General features: G+C 60.8%; 1 protein-coding gene across 7 annotated transcripts in view; it reads left to right on the plus strand.

Moving 5' to 3' along the window:
- The window catches only part of MEGF6 (multiple EGF like domains 6), a 103,810-nt gene that overhangs the window by 49,086 nt on the left and 32,550 nt on the right, over nucleotides 1-22,174 (plus strand). For 6 of the 7 annotated variants that reach the window (XM_042257369.1, XM_042257372.1, XM_042257371.1 and 3 more), the window contains one exon: nucleotides 19,026-19,148. In XM_042257369.1, coding sequence (XP_042113303.1) covers nucleotides 19,026-19,148 — 123 coding nt within the window. Of the gene's footprint in view, nucleotides 1-10,996; nucleotides 11,250-19,025; nucleotides 19,149-22,174 lie in introns of those variants that run through there. The other variant, XM_042257373.1, reaches the window with a different exon arrangement.

A 22,174-nucleotide genomic window follows, 5' to 3' on the forward strand; every position in this document is an offset into this window, starting at 1 on the left:
CATTGGTGTTCCCTGCCCTGAATCATGTCAGACAGCCGCTGTCATCCCCCATCTCTCCGAACTTCCTGCCACTACGAGGACACTGTCTGGTTCTGCCAGAGACCAGCTGTGAGCCATCCCTCAGGGTTGGGGGTAGTGGCAGGATCACAGCCCACTGGACTGGGGATCTGGGAGCCGGGGGGAGTCTGCCCTGGCTGGGGTGTTCTGCAAACCGTTTCCAGCATGTCTTCACTGGAGGGGAGACTGGGGGTGGGGCAGCAGAGAGGTGGCTGACCTGTCACTCACAGCCCAGGACCCGGGGACCTTGTGCTTGTTGGGTGACAGGAGCACAGACCTGTCACAGACAGAACCAGAACCAGACAGAACCAGACCATGTCACCCACCTGCGTCCCGGTTTCCCCTTCTGTGAACGGAGCCCCGCTGGGCTGGCAAGACCCTCCGTGGCCTGCAGTCCCACCCCAGGGCACACCGAGTGCAGGTGGAGTTGGGGGTGGGAAGGAGTGCCCCTTCCTGGACCTGTGTCCACTCTCCTGCCAGTGCCCCCTGAAGTGAGGGTGGCTGCCCTGATGTTGGGAAGGCATCAGGGGCCTAAAATCTGCCAGGCCCAGGGCAGTATCTCCAGGAGCCTCAGCCCCTTTATCCACTCCCAGCCTCCTGATCTCCATGAGCCCCAGGGATGCCTGCACACAAGGCAGAGCAACCCCTCAACATATGCTCCCACACGGAGGTCTCCTGGCCTTCCACCCACTGCAGGTGCCCTGGGGTGAGGGCCCTGCTCCTGCCCACCACTGCCGCTGGTGCACTGCCGAACTCGCAGCCTCTCTGAGCGTTTCCAGCTCTGTGGCCTACAGATAGGTCTGGACTGGCCCATGGGTTTCCCGTCCCTGACCCTTCTGGCCCTCAGTCCCCAGAGTCTGTGGGTATGCAACCCAGCCCCTTGTCAGTGCCCAGGAAGCTCTGGGCCAGGGCCTGGGGGGCATGTTGGGGCTGCCCCAGGGCTGGGTGTCTTCTGATGTGTGCTCCAGGCCACTCAGTGCTGACCTGGGGCCTAGTGGCCAGAAGTGGTCCTGGAACACAAGAGCACAGCTTGGCCACTGACTGGAGCCCAGCTCAGGGTCAGCAGGCCCGGCCACAATGCCTTCCTTGAAATTCCTTGATTTAGAAGGTCTCAAGGACAGGTGGGCGAGGTGGTCGCCACCCGTCAGTTGGCTGAAGGCGGGGATACTGAGAGGACCAGGAGGGGGCCAGTCAGGGGGCTGCCCTCACCCTGGCGTGCCCACCCGTTCCTCCCTCATGGCCCCTCCACGGCCCCTCCACGGCCCCCCAGGAGTTCGCTGACTGGCTCTGCGTGTTTGGGATGGCTGAGGCTCCGAGTCACCGCGTGGCTGAGAGCGCTCTGCCGAGAGCCAAGTGCCTGCTGTTTTCTCTGTCCCTCAGCCAGCACCCCCCACCCCTGAAATCTCAGCTCTGGCCAGTGAGCGGGGCTCTGGGGGGCAGCCGGCTGGCCGAATGTGAGCAAAGCGGACAGGAAATCAAGATGTTACTGCGGAGGACAGGCCAGCCCTGGCCACTCACACACAGGGCTGCGCGCCGAGTGGCCGGTGGGGTGAGCCCGGAAATTGCCCCCGTGATTGACCGACGCCATGCAACGCGGAGCACTGGCACAGGCCCCTGCCCGGGGAACAGCGCCAGGCCGGTGTGTCGGTCGTGTTCTGGGCGGGGCATCAATGGCAGGAGCCCTGCTCCCTTCTCCTGGGGGGCACAGGTGCGGGGGAAGGGCACATTGCCAGGTGAGGCTGTAGCCCACTGCTGTTCCCGCAGCGTCCTCGTAGGGTGCGGCCTCTGACCGGTGCCCGCCCTCCCCCCAGACCCACGGGCAGGTGTGCTCAAACCTGTGCTTTATGGAGGAGGTGGGTCTTGGAGAAATGTGGACCCCACTGTCCGGCTCCCGTCCCAGCTGCCGGGGCCCTGAACTCCTACCCAGCACCGTCTGGCTTTCCATGTCGGCCCCTCTGGGGAGGCCCCCCCCCAGGGCCAGACTCCGGTGTCAGCCTCAGCCCAGCGCCTTGGGGAGCTCTCAACGTCAGCCTCTTCCTCTGGAAAGTGGGTCGAATGACACCCTTGGCTCTTAGGACCCCTGAGAGGACTCAGCATCGGCAGCAGGCTCCCTACCCCTCAGGGACTCCTGGGGGGCATGAGGGAGGGAGATAAGGGGGGCCGCAACCTGAGCCGAACCCCCTCGCGCTGGCCTGAGGCCATGAGCCCTTCACCCCAGCCTTACTGCCTCCTCTTGAGCAAGGTCTGCAGGGACTAGCCTGAACCCACATCCAAGGCCATGATGGGGAACAGAACCCCCAAGGGACCCTGGCAGGTCCTTGCCCTCCCCAAGGCATGTTCCCCCTCCTCATTCCCTCCCGCCGTGCTGGCTGGGTGGATGCTGAGTCCCTCAGTGAGGTGGGTCCTTCCATCAGGCTGGTGTGGCCTGAAGGTCTCAGGGACCTTGCTGTGGGGAGGGGTTTTCAGTCCCATTGTGAGGGGGAAATTAATCTTGTCGATTAGGGAAAATCAGGGTGTCTCCCTGGGATAGACTCCAGGGGTGGCGGGGGGTGTTGCCTCCCAGGTCCAGGCCTGAGGGCCAGTCTTCCCTCGGTGCTGGGGGTGGAATTCTTCCTGAGCCAGCTCGATGGTCCCCAGCCCCCACTGCTCCTTCCCTCCAGGAGGTCAGGAAGGGCTGGGAAATGGGGCAGCAGGTGACTCTCCGGGTAGGGTGGGGGTAGGGTGGGGGCCTGAGCGGGAGTCCTCAGTCCAACATGAAAACGGCTGGCTCTGGCCTGGGGGCTCAGCATGTCCCCAATCCCCACTACTCCTTGGCTAGTGCAGAGCTAGGGTCTCTAACGGGGTGTCTGTGAGAAGCCCATGGAGGGGTCAAGGCTTTCAGAAAGTAGAGATGGCCTGTACTCCAGCCCCCCGGCCCAGGCTTTGGCGTCTGTGTGGTCCCCACCATGGGACCGACCCTTCTCAAGAGGGAAAGGGCCTGCTCCAAGGCCTTGCATTCAGGACGGTGCGGGCTGCGCTCCTCACCCTGTCTGACTCGGCTGTTGCCACGGGCTCGTCCTGCCTGGGTCCGGGTGGGAATGCAGTTGAGCCTCGTCCGACCTGACGGGGATCCTCTCTCACACTCGCTCGAGCTGGCCGCTGCCAGGTCCCGTCTGTCCCCAGGGAGAGTCAGGAACGTGGGAAGTGACGTGTCCTGATTAGGAAGCCCCTGGGGCTGCCGCCTGGGCTGGGAGGGCCGTGGGCTGAGCCGAGCCAGCTGTACTGCCCTGTGGCCGTGGGGGTGGGGGCAAGGGGAGCCGCTATCGACTCTCACACTGGCGCCCTGGCCGGAGTCCACCTGCGCTTCCCTTGGCCCTTCGTGGGGGCTTTCTCTGAATCTCCTGCTGGGGCAACCCTAGGTGGCAATGCCTCCTCACAGGGGGTTTCAGAGCCTTTAGTGCTAGGACTTTTCACTTCCTGGGGACCCAGCTGCCTGAGTCAGGAGAGTGGGGAGGGCAGCAAGACTCTTGTGGGGACGTGAAGAAGTGCCCAGCCTGCCCAGCCCGCACTCCACGCCAGGTTCTGGCTGTAGCCCCACACACCAGTCTGCTCAGCGCTCACATGGCCCCGTGAGCCCCAGTCTGCTCAGCGCTCACAGCGCCCTGTGGTCCCAGGTCTGCTCAGCGCTCACAGTGCCCCGTGGTCCCCATTTTGTGCAGAGGAGCAAGAGGCCCAGAGGGGGCAAGAGTGCATTCAGGTCACACAGCTGGGTGAGGCGGATGAAGCCCAGAGTGATGTCATGGGCCCCCCTGGCCCCAGGTCCCACGGAAGCCAGTGCTCAGGCCCCATCTAGGGGTGGCCTGCCAGCCTCTCGGGAGCTGGAGGAACTGGAGGGGCTGCCTGCTGATTCCACACGGCCTGCACTAGCAGTGTCCAGTGCAGAGTGGGCATCCGCAAATACCTACTGAGTGACCTGCCCCTTCCAGACGAGACCGAGGGGGGACGCTGGCTGGCGGGCTCATTGCACTCATGTGGGCCAAGCAGCCCAGCGTGAGTGAACTTGGGCCTTCAGCATGCAAAGCCCTAGCCTTATTCCTGCAAGGCCTGGGATCTGGGCCTTTCCAGGCCAGGCTGTCTGGCTGGCTGTGCTCTGGACACAAGTGAGGAGCCTGGCCCCGGCCGCAGTCCCTCCAGGCAGGATGGCAGCATTTCCAAAGAGGCGACTGTCCCAGGGCCTCCACTGTCAGAGGTGCTGAGAGGTTGAGAGCTGTCTTTTCCCAACTCTGGCTCACTCGTCCCTCTCATGAGCAGATTCTGGCAGGTATGTTTCTGGTTAAGGCCAAGGCAGGAGACAACAGCCCTCAACATCAGCCGTCAGAGCCAGCCAGTGACAGGAGAGAGGCCCATCCCCTCAGGCCTGCCTGGATCCCCGAAGCCCAGGCGGAGGCCCCAGGTTGGGCAGTCTGCAGGCATCTTGTGTAGTCAACATCTGGGTGCCCACGGCCGCCTGCAGGACTGGACATGGGAGCAGAAAGGCCGATTCTCTCCCTGGGCTGTGATCTCTTAGAACAGGTGTGGCCCTCGGAGGCCATAGCCCTCAGACTTGGGGCTCAGTGGGAGGAGGTAGACACATCCTAACAGTGAATCCCAAAGTGCCCAAGACCCTATGGCTGGGGCGGCTGCCATGAGGAGGACCAGCAGAGAAGATGGGCTGGAGGGGCCCCAGCAGAGGAGTTAGCTGGATCGGGGGTGGGGGGGGGCCTGGGCTAGGGAAATGGAGGCTCCAGCAGCCTCTGTCTTCCTGTATCCCAGGGGTCCCAGCTCTGCTCCCAGTGGTCCGGGGGCTGCAGCTGAGAGATGGGGGCAATTCAGGGAACTTGGAGCTCACAGGGGCCTGCAGCCTCAGGAAGGCAGTTACTTCCCCATCTCTGTGACTCTTGAGAGTGGAAGCAGCCCCTCCTGGCTGGGCTGGAGGGGGGCAGGCAGGAAGAACAGGGAGGAATGGTTCAGGCCCTCGTTGCCTGGCTCCGGGAAAGGCGGGCCCCTGCCCTGCCTCTGTCTGGTGGGTGGGAAAGTTCTCGTCCATCACCAGTGGTCCCAACAAGCCCTCTTCCCTCGGCGTCTGGCCTCCTAATTGGATTCTCCTGCTGTCTGTGTCTCTTGGCTGCCTCTTGTCCCTGTCTCTCCCAGCGGTAATGAGGCTGGACCTTCCTGGCTACACCCTTTATCTTCTCCAGTTTCCCCACCCCCATTCTTCGAGGTTGTTGACCTGGGCTAGGCCTCCACCCCCATCTTCTCATCTCCTCTCAGCTCCACACCCCGCTGGGTAGCTGGACTCCTGACCCCACAGAACCCTCAGCCAACCCCCCAAATCCCATGGTCAAATCTCATCGCTCCCCGGGGTCTGGCCAGAGCAGCTCTGGGTGGGGCCCGGCGGGGAACCTGCCCCAGAATGCAGAGGGGAGGGTGTGCCTTCTGTCTGATGAGGAAACAATGAAAAGATCCTGCGAGATGCTTGTAATGAGACCTGAGGGACTGGTGCAGCCCTGGTGTAAAGGTTTTGTGTGGGGCGTGGGCATGGGTGCTCAGAGTGGGGGTGGGAGGGCCGGTCCTGTGGGTTAGAAAGTGCACTCTGCACTTGATGTGGACGGCGGCCGGCTTGGACCTCCGCCTGTGCAGCAGTCGCCCCGAGGACTCAGGGGGTGCCGTCGGGGCCTCAGAGGCAGGAGCAGCTGTGGCAGCCGTGGCAGCTGCAGCCTGGGCACCTTGGGAGGTGGCGAGTGCTGGCTGATCTGGGTACTTGGCCGGACCTGGCTGCTGCCTCCACAACCCTAGTGTTCTGTGAACAGTTTTGGCCTTTGGATAGCACAGGGGCAGTGGAGGAGTGACTGTGGGGGCTGGAAGTGGGCCTTCCGTTTGCTGGTGTTTTCAGACCTCCTAGGTGCTCGCTGTAGGCCAGGCCCAGGCCCACAGCTTTGGCCGGACCCCTTGTCTGGCACTCACCTTCTTGGGCCTTTCCTGCCTCTGAACCAGCAGCCCTGCATCTGCCCCCAAAGCCCTCCAACAAACCATCTTTACGTCCCGCCCTGCACGTGTCCGAAGGCCACCTCCTCCAGGAAGCCTCGTCACTGCTTTCACAGACTCTCTTCCGCCGAGTGCAGTTTGAGCCCCGGGGCTGTCCCCTTCTGTAGTCATTGCTCCCGGGCAGCTCAATGTCCCCCATGAGAGTCAGGCCTCAGGGGCTGTGCCGTGGTGGGGCTGTCAGTGGTGCAGGGCTCTCAGGTGCCCCCAGGGTCAGACCTGGCCTTACCCTGACCTTCACATGGCTCAGGCCGCTGCTTGGAGGCAGCAGAGAGCCACAGAGAGGGCCTCGTCATGCGTGCACACGTGTACTTATATGCGGGGGCCTCCAGCGAGGCCCGTGTCTGGCCCGCTGGGGGTGCCTCAGTGGGGTAGCCAGGCCTTGGTTCCCTGGCACAGGACAGGGCCTGCCTTCCCCCTTAGCCGGCTTGTCTCTGGAGGATGATGTGTGTGGCAGTGACTGCTCTGTCCTGGGCTCTCCCGGGGCGTGCGTGCGTGCTTGCGTGCGTGTGTGTGGAGGGGGCCTGGCCCCAGCCCAGGGCAGATGCAGCCAGGAGCAGCAGCTGGGCTCTCGGAAACAACCGTGGTTTCCATTTTCCTTCCTTTGGCTCAGTGAGGGCCCAGGGTGGGTAATGAGTTTACCATGAGGCTGACGCCCGGACGACTCTTGGAGGCCAGGCCCGGCCTCCGCTCCCAAAATAACACTGCAGTGGCGGCCCTGGGACAGGGGGTGGGAGGGACATTCTGGGGGTGGTCCTCCTGGGCCTGTGTGGGGCCACAATGGACCCCAGCTAAAAACTGACTTCCTGGCCTGCGCTGGGCTCTGGCCATCTAGGTTGGAAGCAACCAGGCAGGACATTTGTCCCCTTGGGGGACTGGGAGGTGGGGAGGGGGACTTTTGGGCTGAGAGGCCTTGAGACCCCCAAGGCAGATTGAAGAGAAACCTGAAAGGGAGGCCTCCTTCCAGCACCTTCCTGGCCCTCTACCCTGCAGCTGGGGGCCTGTTGGGGGGCCATCTGATCGCCGGCCAGTCCCTCTCATGGCCCCAGTGCCCCTCACAGCCCCTGATGGCTCCCACACTGCTTTCTTGGCCATCAGGGTCCTCCAAGCCAGCCTCTGCCCAGCGCCCCCAGCCTTGCAGCCTGTCACGTGAGACTTGACTTCAGCAGGAGGTACTGGTGGAGGCAGGGCCCCAGCCTGCAGTTCCCCTACGCCCCACCAGCTCATGTGGCTTCATTCTGGGTCTGCCTGTCCACTTGTGAGAGGGCACGGTCTGGTGCCAAGCCCGTGAAGTGCCCGGCACAGAGGGCAATGTAGGTGGTCAGTGGGTGGCCAGTGACAACTACCCCATCCAGCATCCACTGTGCCCGTGGACTGTCACCCTCGAAAGAAGGGCACCTTGGCGTCAGGGCGGTGACCTCTGGGACCTCTCTGAGAGTCTTTCCTCTCTGTCACACACACAGCCCCACCTGCCTCCAGAGGATTTAGTTCCTCCTGAGAAGTTTAGTTTCTCCCATCCCCCAGCCAGACAGGAAGGGTCAGAGATTCCCCCCTGGCCTGGGTGGGGCTTGGTCTCTTCGTGTCCCACTGGAGGCCCTTCTTGTCCCGTGTCTTGGGGCCTCCTTGTCCCGTGTCCCTAGGAACTTGGGTGGGAGATGCAAGGCCACCCCCCCAACCCCTGAAGGCATCGAGTGCCCCGAGGCCCAGCCAGGCTCCCCCAGCACCTGCTCTACAGCCAGAAGCCAAGATGACCTCCCTTTCAGCATGTTGGCAGAATGCCACAGGGCGACCTGGGACCTCGAGAGTTCTCCTGGAGGGCTTCCTGGAGGAAGTGTCCATAGCACCAAGGGACAGATAGCACAAGTGTGGGGAGGAAACGCACCTTGTTCTGCTTCCTGCTGACCCCAGGGACATGGCAGTCCTGGCCCTGAAGCCCCAGTTCAGGGTGCTAGGTTGGGACGGGCCCAGCACTAAGGGGGAGCTGTAGCTTTGCAGGGGCAGCATGGGGCCCTCTTCCCAGTCTAGGTCCTGGCAGAGGAGCTTGGTGGCTGCCTAGCTTGGAGAGGAAAGCTGGAGCCGGCCTGGCGGGTTGGCGGGGGGGTGGTCTGCTCCTTCTGCTGACACACAGACATTCCACCGGGCAGAGACACCAGCCCAGTCTCCGCATCGGGAAAGCATTTCCCAAACAGCTTCCAGACCACAGCCGCGCGCCTGGGTGTGCTTGGTGGCACCGGGGAGGCCAGTGGGCCGTGCCTGGGGTGTGGTGGCTGGGCACCATCATGCTGTGCCCAGCCTAGTGGGTATGGAGGCCCAGAGCCATCGAACCCCCACCCCGGGTCCTTTAGGGAGGTGCCGCCTGAGCTCATCACGTCACGAGTTGTCTTGGGTTCAGCTGGGCTGCGGGGGAGACAGCTCTGCCTCCTAGAACTGGGTTCTGCTTAGAGCGGGCACTCAGGTCCTCACTGAGGGAAAGGAGCGAGGGAGTGAGGGCTGAAGGGAAGGAGGGACAGGCCAGCTTTAGGGGAAGCAGAGTTGGCAGTGGTGGCTCTGAGGGAGCGGGCTGGGAAACTTTGCAGAGAAGGCCCCTTGGGATTGGCACTCAACAGACGCGTAGGAGCTTGCTGTTTGCAGGTCGGAGGAAGAGTGGGCATCTTGGCTGCTGTGGAAGCTGGGGTGCTGGGAGGGCCAGGCCACCCACGAGGGATGGAAGAGGCAAGGTCTGGAGCCAGCGTCTGCTGGAAGTGCTGTGCCCAGGGTCCACGTGGAGAGCCCTTTGGTGGCCTGGGCTGAGGGAGCCCAGCACTGAGTTCTGGCCGACAGTCTGGGGCCCTGTGGTGGGAGGGCAGTGAGAGAGCAGGAGAAGCACCACAGGGGCACTGCCTCCTGCTGGGCCGTTGACCCCCCCCAACCACTCAGAACCCACTGGGCAACCCCGACGGAGCCACTGGGTACCTGCAGAGGGCATGTCTCCAGGAGCCTGGAGGAGGGCGCCCAAGGAAGGCAGGGTTTAGGTCAGACCTGATCCCTGTTGGTGGTCCCCTTTGTCCTGTGTGACCCTGGGCAGGTCATTTATCCCCTGGATAAAGACTACGAGAACGTCCAGGACCCTGTGTGCAAAGGGCAGGGCCTAGGTGGGCACCTGGCTGGAGGATTCCCTTCTGGGCAGAATGAGGGTTTAATTATAGGTGCGTCTGGGAGGCACAGACCTGCTTCAAAAGGGGACCATGAGACAGTGAGGAAAGAGCTCCGCTGGAAGTCGCCAGAGTCGGTGGCATGCTGTGGAGCAACTAAGCCTGAGTGCCACAGCTACTGAAGCCCGTGTGCCTAGAGCGTGTGCTCTGCAACAAGAGAAGACACTGCAGGAAGAAGCCCTTGCTCCGCAACGAAGATCCAGCCCAACCACAAATGTTTTATAATTAAAAAAGGAGTTCGGTTACCAGGTCTGCGTGCCAGACCCCCCTGCCAGGCTGAGCAGCAAGATGCTTGGCAGTGTCTGGAGTAGAGTGTCTGAGGCCCCGCACCTGCGTCCATCACCCCCTGCTCCCTGCAGCCTGACTGGTGGCTGCACAGGGACCCTCAGGTTTTTGTTAGTGTTGTTGGCAGCGAATGAGATACATGTTGCAATGATAAACAGAGCTGGCGCATTGTTGGGAGGCACTGTTCAAATGGCCACGGGGCAGTGTGTCCACCTGGGAGATGTGTGCTCCCTACATTGACAGGCTGGGATCCACAGGCTGCGGTGCTACCCCGGGAGTGGCGGGGAGAAGCTTACCCCCAAGGCTGGGGCAGACAGGTAGGCAGGTCTGTTTCTGCACTGCCTGGCACCTGGCGGGCAGGTGGTGGGGGGAGACAGTGGGATGAGTTGGCTTCTGGGCTGCAGACAGGACCAGACAAGGCGAGACAGTGCCTTTCTCCACAAGCTTGAGGTTGCCCATTTGAACCCTGCCCACAGGTGGGCTGTGAAGAATGATAGCCAGCAGTTTCTGGATAGGGCTGGGGTCAGGCAGGGCGCCATAGGTGAGCCATTGGGGATCAGCAAAGCCTACACGAGATGGGGGGCTGGGGGCCCAGCCTTCGTCAGGCCTGAATGCACAGGTCTCTCGAGTGCACAGCCAGTGTGACGCCACCACCCCTGAGCAGAGCTGCCTGACACATCCGGGACCACAGGCTGTGCCCAGCAGTCTGGGGTTGGAGGAGTGTCCATGATTCGGCAGCCTCACCCCTGGGGCTCACCGTCCCTGCAGGCTCGGACCCTCCCCCATCTGCTATAGGGGTGCAGTGGTGCCTTACCAGGCTCCCGCAGATACTGGCCCTGGACCAGTGGAGAGATGAGGGACACCGGGCTGGGGGCCTGGGGGAGTCTTCACCCCCAAGACATCCACTACCGTGGTGTGGCCTCAAAGTGCGCCGGTTCCCCACTCTCCGCAACCTCCATCGAGCTGCCTCTGCGGAGCCCCGGGGCCTTGCCAGGGTGGCCTTCATCCACCTCTGTATTGCGTGTTTTCTTTAGCTTGTCGGCTCAGGCATCCTGCCTGCGCTAGCGCCCGTGTGTATCGATGTGCCCATGCAGGTCCGTGCAGGACTCTGGGTGTCTTGTGTACGTCTTGCACACGTGCGTCTGCTTGTGCACGTGTCTGCGTGGAGGTGGTTGCTCTTGTGAATGGATCTGGGTGTGTGCCGGTTGCGTGAGCGCGCGCGTAGGAATGTGCGGAGCGGGTGGGCGGGCGGCGCGGAGGGGGGCCCGTGCTCTTTCTGAGAATCGGGGGCGGGGCCGGGCGGGGCGGAGCGGGGCCTGGCTGCGGCGAGGATTTGGCCCTTACCTGCGGGGGGCGGAGGGAAAGCGGAGACCAGAAAGGCGAGGGGCGGGGCGCGCCCGACCAGAGCGGCTCCAGCGGCGCCGAGCGGAGCGGAGCGGGGAGACCCGAGTGCGCGCTGCCCGGACCCGGGAGGGAGCGGATGGGCCATGGAGGCGCCGTGGAGGCGCGGCGGGCTGGCGGCCCTCTGGTACCTCGGGCTGCTGGCGAGCCTGGCGCACGTCGCGGGCATGCACTACCGCTACCTGTGGAGGGGCTGCTACCCGTGCCATCTGGGCCAGGCTGGCTACCCCGTGAACGCCGGCGACCCGAGGCCAGGTGGGAGCGGCGGACTCTGCGCGGGGCGGGCTGGATGCGCTCTGTCCCGCGTGAGCTGCCTTTGTTTCCTCCTTCACAGTTTGCACCCCGAGAGGCTGATGCCGAGGTTGGAGGGAGCGGGGTTGGGGCAGACGGGGAGGCAGCCGCTGCCTCTGGGACAGGCCCCGTGTGCCCTGAGTCGTCGGACATTCCCGACCCGTCTCTGGCCTGGCTGAGTGGGCTGCTGACAGCATTTCAGCCTCTCGACCAGAGGGAGGAGAAAAGTACAGCAACTGTGTTTGCCGGTGGGCACCAGGGCCGCACTTCCCCTGCAGTACCAGCAGCTCTGAGGGTTAAGCAGCAGGCGTAGGGCAGGCCCAAGAGAAAGGCCTTGGGGTCTTGGAGTAGAGTTTCCCTTTCCAGGGTCCCCAGAGCCTTGGCCCCTTGGGGGCTGTGTGTGGATGTGGCAGGTGCTGTCCTGTTACCCCGCCCCCCAAGGCTGGGGAGTTGTAGTCAGCCCAGTGAGTGGCAGGGTCAGCTGGGAGGACCCCAGCAGCCCTTGGGAAGCAGCTGCACCCCTGTCCCGGGTCCATCCTGCCTCTCCCATGCTGGTACCCATGCTGGGCCAGCCTCCTGCAGGAAGCTCCTGAGTGTCCGTGGGTTCCATGGAGTTTGGAGTCTGGTAACCTCAGGAATGTGACGAGGGGTGTGGTGTGCCGTGAGTCATCGCCTGCGATGCTTGGACACCTGGCGTGGGGCAAGGCTTCATCTCCCCACACCAAGGAGCCTGAAGCCCCTGGTGCAATTGCTGCCCGCGGTACTGCCCCTGGGCTGCAGCCGTCTGTGCGGCAGGAGCAGGCAGGTCCAGAGTGGGGCTATTAAAGCAGGGCCAGGATTGGGCTCCCCTCCACGGCCTCCCAGGCCCCTGAGTGTGGCTCTGTGCAGGGCATCTGATCTCTGTGGAGACACGTATCCTGCTCAGCTGTCCTCCGGGCCAGTCCGTGCTGCTCTCCACCGGAGAACACACAGATCTCTGAGCAGCAGGGCTGGTCTGTGACAAAGTCCGCTGTCTCCCCTGGCTTTCTCACTCGCCCTCTGGGGCCAGACCCCATCCCCACAGGGTAGGCAGCCCTCTCCCTGGGTGACTCAGTCCAGGCTGGCACTGTCACTCCACCACTGGTGGCACTAAATGCTGAGGGCCTGTGAGGGCCTGTAGCATCCAGGGCCTGGGGCTGAGCAGGAGTGGGCAGGGCTGGGCTTAGGGAGTCAGGTGTCCCGGCTCTGTTCTGAGAACTGATGGGCATGTGAAGGGGCCAAGAGAGGGCCTGTGGGTGATGGGATGGGCTGTCCGGGCCGAGGACCCTGCGTCATGTTTGGGGGAAACAGGACAACAAAGTTGGTGCGTGCTGAGCGGACCTTTCTGGCGGGATCCCAGGGGCTCAGGTTTTCCTGTAAGTGTGGCTGAGGTTTCAGAATGGGCTCATCTGGGGTGGTTTCTGCAGGGGCTGTGTTCCCATCAGTGTGGCGATGGACCCTCAGAGGCACCATCGCCCAGCAAGTCCCATAGGCTCCCAGGGCAATGGCCCTGAGTGCCAGCGTGTGACCCATCCCCAGGCTGCGCTTCCCTACTCACATGTCTCAGCTGAGGGGAGCAGTGAGACCCCAGAGACTGTCCTGCTGAACCCCAACCTGCCTGCTCCCAGCGACCAGATGGTGCAGCCTGGGGCTGTCCTGAGGCTTTGGAGCCCTTGGTGCGGGTGGGAGCGGCTCTGTCTGGAAGGAGCAGGCTTCATCCCCTGATGCTCCGAGGGGAGGATGGCAGAGGAGGACGCCTACAAGCTCCCTTTCAGCTGGGGGTGCTACACTGCCGTGGGGACCGGGCCCCCTCCATGCTGTCTGGGTGGGCTTTCCGTGTGCCCTCTGGCGTGGAGAGCAGCACAGACTGGCCCAGAGGACGACTGAGCAAGGCCCATGTCTCTTAGGGAACAGATGACTTGCGGTAGTTTCAGGGTCCAGGGGGCCAGTGCTCAGCTGGGGTCGCCAGGTGGAGGCAGTATGTGGCATGGAGGTGAGGGCAGCCTGCAGCGTGGGACCCAGGGGAGTGCCCCCAGCCCCCTTCCCTCCCCTACACCCGCCGAGACTACAGCAGCCCTCTCCTCTGGTGTCAGGATGCCGGGCTGGCCAGAGTGGTCTTTTGGGAACCTGGATTTCCAGGTCGGGTTGTCTGAGCCTCTGTGACACTGGAGAGGCTGCTAGATGGTTATTCCCTCTGTATTCAGTTATTGTGGCTTCTGGGACATGGTATCCCAAGCTGATGGCTAAAAACCACCCAGGTCTCTGGTACCTTAGAGTTCTGAGGTTGGAAGTCTGAGAAGGGCTAACATGAAGGAACTGGCAGGGCTGGTCCCTCCTGGAGGCTCTGAGGAAGCATTTGCTTTCCCACATGTCCAGGTTCTAAAGGCACCCGGACTCCTTGGCTGTGGCCCCTCCTCCACCTTCAAAGCCAGCAGCGCAGCGTCTTTTTTTGTTGTTGTTTTAGATATTAAATTTTTTATGGACGTATAGTTGACTTACAATGTTCAGGTGTACAGCAAAGTAATGTGTGTGCTCAGTCGTGTCTGACTCTTTGCCACCCCCTGGCTCTTCTGTCCTGGGATTTCGCAGGCTGGCTAGAATGCTGGAGTGGCTTGCCATTCCTTTCACCAGGGGTTCAGTTACATGGACACACACGCATACACACACACGTGGCTTCCCGGGTGGCTCAGTGGTAAAGAATCTGCCTGCTAATGCAGTAGACACAGGAGATGTGGGTTCATTCTCCGGGTGGAGAAGATCCTCCGGAGTAGGACATGGCACCCCACTCCAGTATTCTTTGCCTGAAAAATCCCATGGACAGAGGAGCCTGTCGGGCTGCAGTCCATGAGGTCACAAAGAGTTGGCCACATTTAACTACTGAACACATATACACATATATACTGTCTTTAAGATTCTTTTCTACTATAGGTTGTTACAAGATATTGAGTATAGTTCCCCATGCTAGACAGTGGGTCCTTGTTATCTGTGTTCTATGCGGGAATGTGTATGTTAATTCCAAACTCCTAATTTATCTCTCCCACCCTTTCCCATTTGGTCACCATGAGTTTATTTTTGCCTTTGTGAGTCTGTTTCTGTTTTGTAAATAAGCTCAGATGTATTTTTTTTTTTCAGATTCCATGTATAAGTGATATCAGATGGTATTTGTCTTTCTCTATCTGACTTATTTCACTTAGTATGACCATTTCTAGGTCCATCCACGTTGCTGTGAATGGCATTGTTTCCTTTTATTTTATTTTTCTTATAGCTGAGTAGGATTCCATTCTAAGGGATTCCTGCCTGCAGTAGTAAATATAATGGTCATCTGAGTTAAATTCACCCATTCCAGTCCATTTTAGTTCGCTGATTCCTAGAATGTCGACGTTAACTCTTGCCATCTCCTTTTTGACCACTTCCAATTTGCCTTGATTCATGGTCCTGACATTCCAGGTTCCTATGCAATATTGCTCTTTACAGCATTGGACCTTGCTCCTATCACCAGTCACATCCACCACTGAGTATTGTTTTTGCTTTGGCTCCATCCCTTCATTCTTTCTGGAGTTATTTCTCCACTGATCTCCAGTAGCATATTGGGTACCTACTGACTTGGCGAGTTCCTCTTTCAGTATCCTGTCATTTTGCCTTTTCATACTGTTCATGGGGTTCTTAAAGCAAGAATACTGAAGTGGCTTGCCATTCCCTTCTCCAGTGGATCACATTGTGTCAGACCTCTCCATCACTCCTGGCCGTCTTGGGTTGGCCCCACAGGGCATGGCTTAATTTCATTGAGTTAGACAAGGCTGTGGTCCTAGTGTGATTAGATTGACTAGTTTTCTGTGATTATGGTTTCAGTGTGTCTGCCCACTGATGCCCTCTTGCAGCACCTATCATCTTACTTGGGTTTCTCTTACTTTGGATGTAGGATATCTCTTCACGGCTGCTCCAGCAAAGCGCAGCCGTTGCTTCTTACCTTGGATGAGGGGTATCTCCTCACCACTGGCCCTCCCGACCTTGAACGTGAAATAGCTCCTCTAGCCCCTCTGGCGCCCTCGCAGCCACCGCTTCTTGGACGTGGGGTCGCTCCTCCTGGCCACTGTGCCTGGCCTCGGGCGGGAGTAGCTCCTCTCGGCTGTGGAAAACTCTGAAAGAGATGGGAATACCAGAGCACCTGACCTGCCTCTTGACAAACCTATATGCAGGTCAGGAAACAACAGTTAGAACTGGACATGGAACAACAGACTGGTTCCAAATAGGAAAAGGAGTACATCAAGGCTATATATTGTCACCCTGCTTATTTAACTTCTATGCAGAGTATATCATGAGAAATGCTGGGCTGGAAGAAGCACAAGCTGGAATCAAGATTGCCGGGAGAAATATCAATAACCTCAGATATGCAGATGACACCACCCTAATGGCAGAAAGTGAAGAGGAACTAAAAAGCCTCTAGATGAAAGTGAAAGAGGAGAGTGAAAAAGTTGGCCTAAAGCTCAACATTCAGAAAACGAAGATCATGGCATCTGGTCCCATCACTTCATGGGAAATAGATGGGGAAACAGTGGAAACAGTGTCAGACTTTATTTTTTTGGGCTCCAAAATCACTGCAGATGGTGACTGCAGCCATGAAATTAAAAGACGCTTACTCCTTGGAAGAAAAGTTATGACCAACCTAGATATTATATTCAAAAGCAGAGACATTACTTTGCCAACAAAGTTCCATCTGTTCAAGGCCATGGTTTTTCCAATGGTCATGTATGGATGTGAGAGTTGGACTGTGAAGAAAGCTGAGCGCCAAAGAATTGATGCTTTTGACACTGTGGTGTTGGAGAAGACTCTTGAGAGTCTCTTGGACTGCAAGGAGATCCAACCAGTCCATTCTGAAGATTTCCTTGGAGGGAATGATGCTGAAGCTGAAACTCCAGTACTTTGGCCATCTCGTGTGAAGAGTTGACTCATTGGAAAAGACTCTGATGCTGGGAGGGATTGGGGGCAGGAGGAGAAGGGGACGACAGAAGATGAGATGGCTGGATGGCATCACTGACTCGATGGACATGAGTCTGAGTGGACTCCGGGAGTGGTGATGGACAGGGAGGCCCGGCGTGCTGCGATTCATGGGGTCACAAAGAGTTGGACATGACTGAGCGACTGAACTGAACTGAACTGAGGATTCCATTGTATGGAGCCCTCCTCCCTCGCTTACTTGTGTGATGACCTTGGACTCACCTGAAAGCTCCAGGATAATCTCTCATCTCACCTGCAGAGTCCCTTTTGTTGTGTAAGGCTCCAGGATTATGATGATCTCATCCTCTTTGCGGGGTTGGGGGGCCCGTTATTCAGCTGACCACACCCTCCTTAAGAACTGAGCCTGGGCTCCTCGGGTCACAGAATGACTGCAGTCGCAGTCACAAGGTCGTCACTGGGTTTGGGCTCCAGGTCATGGGTGGTGGCTCAGAGCAGCTCTAACTTCCCACCAGGTGGGCCCCCTGGGAGTGGGGCCAGCTAGGTTTCGGTTACTCAGTCCTGCCTTGCTTTCTGAGTAAGCTGTTTCAGTAGAGGGGCCTCGATCTCAGAGATGGAGGGACCCCAGCAGGAGGTCATCTGCCTGCCTACCCGTAAGCCGGGAGGTGGAGGGGGAGGCCTTGAGCTGTGCCGCTGGGTCCAGGTAATCTGGACAGGCTGACAGCAAACCATGGGCACTGGGAAGCCTGGCTGGGCCTCATGGCCCCCTGCCTGTGCTGCTGATGACGGTCACTGTAGCGGGCAGGGTAGCTTTGGAGGTGAGAAGGGCTCCCAGGGAGGGGCTGGTCTGGCAGGATTTAGGCAGGAGCCTGGGGACACCTCTCAGGTCTAAACGTCCCGTCCTTGCCACAGGAGGGCGCTGAGAGTGTGGTCACGTGGGTGGGGGTGGAGGGGGGCCAGCCATCAGCGCTGCCCCTGAAGGAGCCCTGCTGATGACGGGCTTACCGGCCCCACCTCCCCCACCTGCTGTCCCAGACTGCCTGTCAGTTTGGTGTCTCTGTGGCCCCGGGGCTGCTGGCTCCCTGCACATCCCCTCAGGGACGGGGCCCCTTGTATGGGCTCTCCCCCTCAGCCAGGTACCTGAGGGCTCGAGAGTGCAGTGCCACTGTGGTTCAGCCACTCCCCAAGGCCAGCGTCTGAGGTGACCAGCTGAGAGGTGGTTTGGGAAGCCAGTGTCCCCGTTGGTTGGTCTGCTGCACACCTGCTGCTAGGGCCAAGTCTGGAAATGACAGCCTCTCTGTCCTTCTGTCCTGCCCAGCGAGGCCGCTGAGACACACTGAGGCCCAGTCAGTCCGCCCACCCTCTCAGCGCACGTGGGGCGCTCAGACTCTGCTGGGCCCTTACTGTATGCGCAGTGCTGTTCGCCATGCAGTCGCTTTACGTTTCAGGGACCTTGAAGGGGTCACAGAGAGAGGAATCTGAGCTCAGAGGGGATGAGGTCTCCTTTCTGAGCCCCTTGGGTGGCGGCTGCCCAGCAGGTGTGGGTCAGCCCACGGTCCCCCCACCACCACTCAGCTGACTCCCTCACTGGAAGGCCCTGGATCCTGATACCTCCCACTGTGCCCTGGGTCCTCTGGCCCCTGAGACTCCTGGGGGCTGAAAACACTTCACCTTCAATCTTCCACCTGCTAATCATTCTGGTCTCATTCCAAGGAGGACTCCCCGGGTCACCCTATTTCCAAGGAGGAGTTCTCTTGGTCTCATCTCCTCTCTGAACAGCCTTGGGGCTTGAGGGGCACCCTGGGGTTCTTCCCAGGGTGGTTATGGCTTGTGCATGGAGCAGAGGCCAGGCCTCCTAGGTTCGTCTTGGGTCGTTCCTGGAGGGACAGGCACATGGATGGAGTCAGGGTTTCTGTCCATGGGAGGCACGACCTGGTGGGCAGGCTCTGGGGATTCCCCAGGAGGAGCCCTGGCCCTGTGCCTTTGACACCCTGCAGAGGTGTGCTCGGGTGGCTGGGGCTTTAGGAGGGGGGCCTCAAAGGTGGGTGTTGTTAGGTAAAAAGACGATCAGGACACCAAAAAAACCCCAAAGCAACAGTCTAACATGCTTTTTAATGGCGAAGTGCTACCAGGTGGGGTTCCTGGACCCGAACGAGGCAGGTCAAGGAAGCCCACGCCCGGACCGTGTTAGAAGCGGCTTATATAAGTTTGTTGTGAGGATGGTCAGGACGGGGGTTCGGATAGGTCACCAGGCCGAGGCATCGCCGGCTGATAGGTCCTTTTGCGTGACTGGGATGGGGCGGCTTTAGCTGGCGAAGTGTGCTGTCACTGGTCCCCGAGATCTGGGAGGCTCCTTCCGTTAGGGACGTCCCCCGCCGGCGGGGGAGAGAAGGGGCGGCCCATCATGGCCCCCGGGGTCCGACCTTACAGGTGTTTTCATGGGAATGATGAGTGAGAGCTGGAGGGTGCAGTCACAACGTGTAGTGTGGACCTGGGGGATCATTAAGCAGAATTAGAGGTGGCTCTTCCTCCCAGGTGGGCCTCAGGTGTTGGAGACTGGCCTGCCTTCTCTCCGCTCTGCTCCAGCAAGCATGGGTGAGGGACTTGGGACTGTGGCGGACAGCGTGGCCTGAGAAGGAGGAGTCCCGACACCTGGGCAGGGGCGATGTCCTGAGGAAAGGGGGCCGGACCTGCTCCCTGGGGCCAGTGCAGAGCGAGGCCGCCGTGTGGTTCTGTTGACCCCGGCCCCATGTCCTCCCACTCCCGCAGACGTGGACGAGTGCCAGGTGCACAATGGTGGCTGCCAGCACCGGTGTGTGAACACCCCAGGCTCCTACTTCTGCGAGTGCAAGCCCGGCTTCCGTCTCCACGCGGACGGCAGGACCTGCCTGGGTAAGCATTCTCCTGGGCCAGGGTTCCTAACCTCAGCCGTCACCCCACCCTTCTGGGTGTGCCCAGGTTTAGGGGGTCCCTGCCCTCCTGCACTGAGGGGCCCCAGGGGGCCTGTCTGCTCAGTGCAGCTGCCGTTACAGTGGCTCCGTCCTGCCGAGCGTGGCGTGCCAAGGGGCCCTCGCCACACATCGTGGGCCCTTGCCAGAACCACTCCTGTGAGGTCCCCGGCACTCAGGTGGTGAAAGAACATGTCCTGGGCCCGGGGCTCTACGCTGAGGCTGGCCCCTGGGTCCCTGGGCACTGTGACCTGGGCTGAGCACCCTCAGTGGTCACAGCCGAGTCTGGCCGGGGTGCCAAGGCCACTTCCCAGGGGACTCCCGCAGTGGGGAGGAGCCCTGGGCCGCTGTCCCCTCCAGGGCCCTCTGCTGCAAAGGCTGCGGGTGTCTGTCTGCAGGGATGCAGCTCCAGCTGTGCTGCCCCAAGTGGGGAGACTTGGTGCCTGCTGGTTGGTGGTGGGGGTGCCCTGCATGGGGCGGGGGCAGTGTAGGGCTGCTCTTGGTCTGCAGAGCTGGGTTTCCCAGGCTCAGGCTCCCCCATCCATCTTGGAGAGCCTGGGGGTGGGGGCGTGACAGGCAGGGATGTGGTATTAGGGTATTAGGGATGAGGCAGGGTATTAGCCCTTACTTCCTCTGTGGGGTCTTTTTCTGTGGAGGATGGGCTCAATGGGGGCGCCTGGGGCCACTGATGGTTGGCTCCAAGGAGAGAAGGGGAGCGTGGGTGCTCACTGGGCAGAGCGTAGAGTGTAGAGTCCAGGAGTCTGGCAGTGACCAGTGGCCATCCACTGCCCTCACGCCCTCACACCCCCACCCCCAAATCCCGGCTGCTCTGGACACAGGTGTCGCAGGCATGGCTGCCCCTCCCTGCTGGCCACTTTGTCTGGCAGGCTGCGTGGGGATTGTTCTCTGGGGGCTGGGCCTGTGGTCACCTTCCCTGGCCAGGGCTCTTTCCCTGGCTGTGGCAGGGAGCCCCTTCTTTCCACCCTGGAGACCCAGAGCGGGCCCGGGTGGGCTCTGAGCAGCCTCCTTCCTGCACGCCTCACTGCTATGTGGCAGGGCGGCCTGCCAGCCCTGGGGGGCCCTCCCGGGCAGACAAGCTCACATGTCCGGGCCGCCACGCAGGGAGCGAGGCTGCTGCCCTGTAAAGTTTCAGAGCTGGAAAGTGGAAACAGATGCAGGAATGTTGTGATGTGCTCCAGGACGAATGCAACGGGGTGCAGCCCGGCTGCTGGTCCCCGGGTCCCCCATATTTTCCCTTTCTCTGGGGCAGGTTCCCCTCGGAGAAGGGCATCCCTGGGGGCTGGTCCAGGGTGGGCTGGGCTGGGACGCCCTCCTGTCTCCCTGGATCCCCCTAGTCCACCCGATAGTGGTCTTCACTGAGCTGCCAGAATGGGTAAACAGCACGCAAAGGGGAGGGTGCCTGTCAGGGCTTTGGGAGGATTGTGGCAATCTCTAACAGTGGCCTTGAGCTGCTGGCTTCGGGCAGCCCAGGAGGAATACCCCGCTCTTGGAGGGGGATAGCCTCCTTCGGGCAGCCCAGGAGGAAACCCTTGCTCCTGGTCCCCTAGCCCAGCCCAGCCCATCACCATGCTGGAGCCCTTCCCTGGGAGACGCCTGGGCTCGGGGCTCTCGAAGTCTCCATCTGTGGTGTTTGCTTACATCATCGACTCAAAGGACATGAGTTTGAACAAACTCCAGGAGATGGTGAAGGATGGGGAAGCCTGATGTGCTGCAGTCCCTGGGGCTGCGAAGAGTTGGACAAGACTGAGCGACTGAAAACCAGTAACAACACTGGTCTTCTAAAGATCTGATGCCAGGCCCCGCAGTGTGGTCTGCATAGCCTGGTATGAGGCTGCTGGGACATCACCGCCCCCTCTGCCTACCGCCGTCAACTCTGCACTCCCAGACTGTGTGGTCCCCAGGACCTCAGGGGGTCTGCAGCTCTCCTGGGCGCTTGTGCCCACCTCCTGGCTGCTCCTGCCAAAGGGGGCAGGTGAAGCACCCACATTTCGCGACTTCCAGTCACAGCGGGAAACACACGCTGCGTCCCCTGCACACGCTCACTCACACTCACGCACACCTGTGGGCAGATTCTGAGTGTCTGAAATTCTTGGGAGCTGACACCTGCAGGCCATCCCCCAGGTCTCTTGGGAGTAATGTGGGTTTGTCAGCCCAGGTCTGTTGAGGGCTGCCTTCCCTGTGGGCGGGCTGGGCTTTGCTGAAAAGTTTCCAGAGCAAATAGGGGTCTCCTGGGGACTTTCTCCCAGGCAGAGCAGGAAGCAGTTGCTCTAGGGGCACCCTGCCCTTCTCCCTGAATGGCCCCTTTGGGTTGTGGAGGGACCCTCCCCGGTAGCAGAGCACCTGACCTACGGCCCTAGGATGGGTAGGGTGGCTGAGCACCAGATGAGGGGGTCCAGGTGGGGCCCGGTGACGGGCACTGCCTGGCCCCTGCCAGGCTGCTGGAAGTCCCTGCTGCTTTGCTGAGAGGTGTGGGCCCTCCCTGCTTCTCCAGGACTCCCAGGGAACAGGGTATGGGGAGGAGCTGGTGACCTTGTCTGAGGTTCACAGTGGGGGCACCCTCTGGGCCCAGCCCCCCCTAGGGTCTCAGCAGACATTGATGGGAAGATCAGTGTAGAACTGGGCCCCTCCCCAGTTGTCCCCTCCCCCACGCAGGCCAGCTGCAGGTGGGCTGCACAGCTGGAGCACAGCTGCCCTAGACCCCCTCCCTGGGGCCTGCTGGGATCCTCTGGGCAACGGGAGAGGTGCGCTGAGCTCTCCTGGGACTGGTGGGGCAGGCAGGGGACAGGTCCAGGCACCTTCCCCTTCAGCAGCTTGGAATGAGGGTTATGGAAATGCTAGAGGGTGAGAGTAAAGAAGGTGCCCACAGGGATGTGACAGGCCTTCCTCCATACAGGGTGGGAAGGCCCTCCGTACTGGGAGCTCTCAGGTTGGTGTGCATCATGGCACCCA

The sequence above is a fragment of the Ovis aries genome, chromosome 12 (assembly GCF_016772045.2).
Source record: "Ovis aries strain OAR_USU_Benz2616 breed Rambouillet chromosome 12, ARS-UI_Ramb_v3.0, whole genome shotgun sequence".
In the NCBI taxonomy this organism is placed as follows: Eukaryota; Metazoa; Chordata; class Mammalia; order Artiodactyla; family Bovidae; genus Ovis; species Ovis aries.